General features: G+C 55.9%; 1 protein-coding gene across 1 annotated transcript; it reads right to left on the reverse strand.

Annotated features, from left to right (window-relative positions):
• Window positions 1–464: 464 nt before the first annotated feature.
• Window positions 465–1,309, reverse strand: LOC102417748 (aurora kinase A-interacting protein-like). Its single transcript, XM_006097539.3, has one exon. The coding sequence runs from the start codon at window positions 1,136–1,138 to the stop codon at window positions 539–541; it is 600 nt and encodes a 199-aa protein (XP_006097601.1). The 5' UTR covers window positions 1,139–1,309; the 3' UTR covers window positions 465–538.
• Between the last annotated feature and the right edge of the window lie 1,175 nt (window positions 1,310–2,484).

Consider the following 2,484-nt stretch of genomic DNA (forward strand, 5'->3'; position numbering starts at 1 on the left):
CCATCTCTGGGGAATGAGGCTGAAGGGTCAATGTTACTCTCCGCCCAAACTCCAGGTCCTGGAGTACGTATCCCTGCTCCCTGCAAGGTGGAGCCAGGGGAAGAGGAGGTAGAGGTTAGGCCCTGGGTGCCCTCATGGGCCTTTGGCAGGACGGCATGTGTGGAGTCACAGGGAAGTTGCCCTGGGAGGTGGGACAGTTGCGGGAGGAAACACAGAAGGACACAGGGCTGGGGCCCATCCTCTCTGATGAGGTCCTAGATCAGGGGTGGGCAACCTTTTTGTGAGTGCGTGCCAAAACCAGCAAAATCTCTAACTCAAAATTCTTCTGCGTGCCAACCCAAATTTTTTGAGAACATGTTACGCCTACTTGTTATCTCTTAAGGTGTACATATGTGAAGAACCTTGAAGAAATAATAAAATTCATTTGAGCAAAAAAAACACAGTATATGATGATGAAAAATACATTTTTTTTTCAGCGGAGCTCGTCAACGTTTATTACAAGAGAACAGCAGCAGCGCCGGGGCAGGGGCGCCCGCACTCACTTGCCCCTGAGGTAGATCTTGGGGGTCTGCCAGCCGGGAGGGGCTTCCTTCAGGCACGCCTTCAGCCAGATGCGCTTCAGGTCCTTCTCGAACCTCACCTGCTTCCGTTTCAGGCGTCCTTCCCGGACCCTCCGCCTCAGAAATCGGGTCCTCTTGACCAGCTTGCGGTACTTATGATGGTTCATCTTCCGCCGGCGGATCTTCAGCACGTTTTTGCACCGAATCTGGGGTGCATCCTGCACCTCCTCACGCCCCTGCTCGGCTCCTCCCCCCACCTGGCCAGGCGGACACTCGTAGGCCTGGGCCGGCGCCACAGTCCCTGGGACCCCAGCATCCAGTCTGGGCAGGAGGTAGTGGGCGGTCAGCCAGCTCTCCAGGGGACTGATGGACATCTTCCTGGGGACCAGCATCTCCTCGAGCTCCAGCTGGACCCCCTTGCCCGGGAGGACGGCAACCCTACTCGGGCCTGCTGGTTGCATGCTGTAGCGGGGCCTGCAGGCATTGCTTCCCCGCACCCCTGAGACGGGCCAGGGCCCACGGAGGCCTGCCTGGGGCGCGACCCGCAGCAGCTGAGACGTCAGACGCGCCAGGAACATGGTCTGCGGGTGGCGGCCCAGGTGCTCAGTGGAGCCTCCCTGGGTCTCAGCTTCACCCCAGGCGCCGACCACGCGGGGCGGAGCCGAAGGCGGGGAGCGGCGCACCACGGCCGCGGGTGGGCCCTGGCCCCGGGAGGGTGGCCCACGCCGGCGGCTCTCTCGGCAGCCCCAGGAGCACCGCGCCGCGGCCACCCGCTCGCCCGCCCTCTCCAGGCCGGATACAGGGGACCCACACTCAATACATTTATTTTTTAATGTATACATGTACACCGATAGTCCGACAGAAAACGTTATGACTCCGTTTGATATTATCAGTGGGACTTTTGCTGCTGCATCACTGATGACAGAGATTTTACATCAGGTTTATATTTCGTGACCTCAGAGATATGCACGAGCTACTACTTTCATCTGTCAAGCTACTCCTACTACGAGACTTAACAAAATTCATCACTGAGAACAAGGATTCACAAGCGTATGTGGATGAAAACAAAACACTGGTCGGATCTAGAAGGCAGGGGCATAGAAATTGCTCTTCCCCTCTCTCATCAATCCATGTCTATGGTCTTTAAGATAACTTGTTATGTAAAATTATTTATTTATCTAAGATACACTTACACTGAATTTATCTGAAAAATAAAAAGTCGATATTAAGAAAAAAATTGTAAATGGAAGATTATAAGAGAGGGTTTCACATGCCAGCAAAAGTTACTGGCGTGCCATGTCTGGCACGCATACCAGGGGTTGCCCACCCCTGTCCTAGATCCTCCTCCCAGTCCTTTCCTGGCACAGGACCCGGTTACGCTGGAGCTGGAGCTGGACACTGCCCTCTGGCTCAGGCTGTGACCTTTCCATGGAGAGTCTGTTCTCCTTCGGTGTCAGCAGCCTCTTGCCTCCCTGCCTGAGGTCTACTCTGGGATGCACTGTGCAAGAGGAAGCCGGTGCACAGAGCGCTCAGCGTGGCCCTGACCGTGTGGGTTTGAGTGACCATTCCTGGGGGAGGTGGTCAGGCCTCCCTGGGCCAGGCCTTTGTGTGGATTTCCTGTGTGGCACCCAGTGAACTCTGACACCGAAAAGCAGTTCTGGAGGCGATGGGAGCTAGCTCTGCTGGTGCTGCTCCGTGCAATTCCTGTCCCAGCCTGAATGTGTCTGTTGACTCTTCACAGTCTAGCAACCAGCTGCGTGTCGTCTCTCCCTCCTTCACATTTTCTTATGGGGAAACTGAGGCTCCAGGCTGGGAAAGTGCCAGGATGCCAGCAAACCAGTGCGACCCTGTTCACCTGGCCCCAGTTCCAGTTGATGCCTCCTGGATTGGAGAGAAGCTCCCACAGAGAAGAAGCCCCACTCAA

This window comes from Myotis lucifugus, unplaced genomic scaffold, assembly GCF_000147115.1.
Source record: "Myotis lucifugus unplaced genomic scaffold, Myoluc2.0 scaffold_206, whole genome shotgun sequence".
Lineage (NCBI taxonomy): Eukaryota > Metazoa > Chordata > Mammalia > Chiroptera > Vespertilionidae > Myotis > Myotis lucifugus.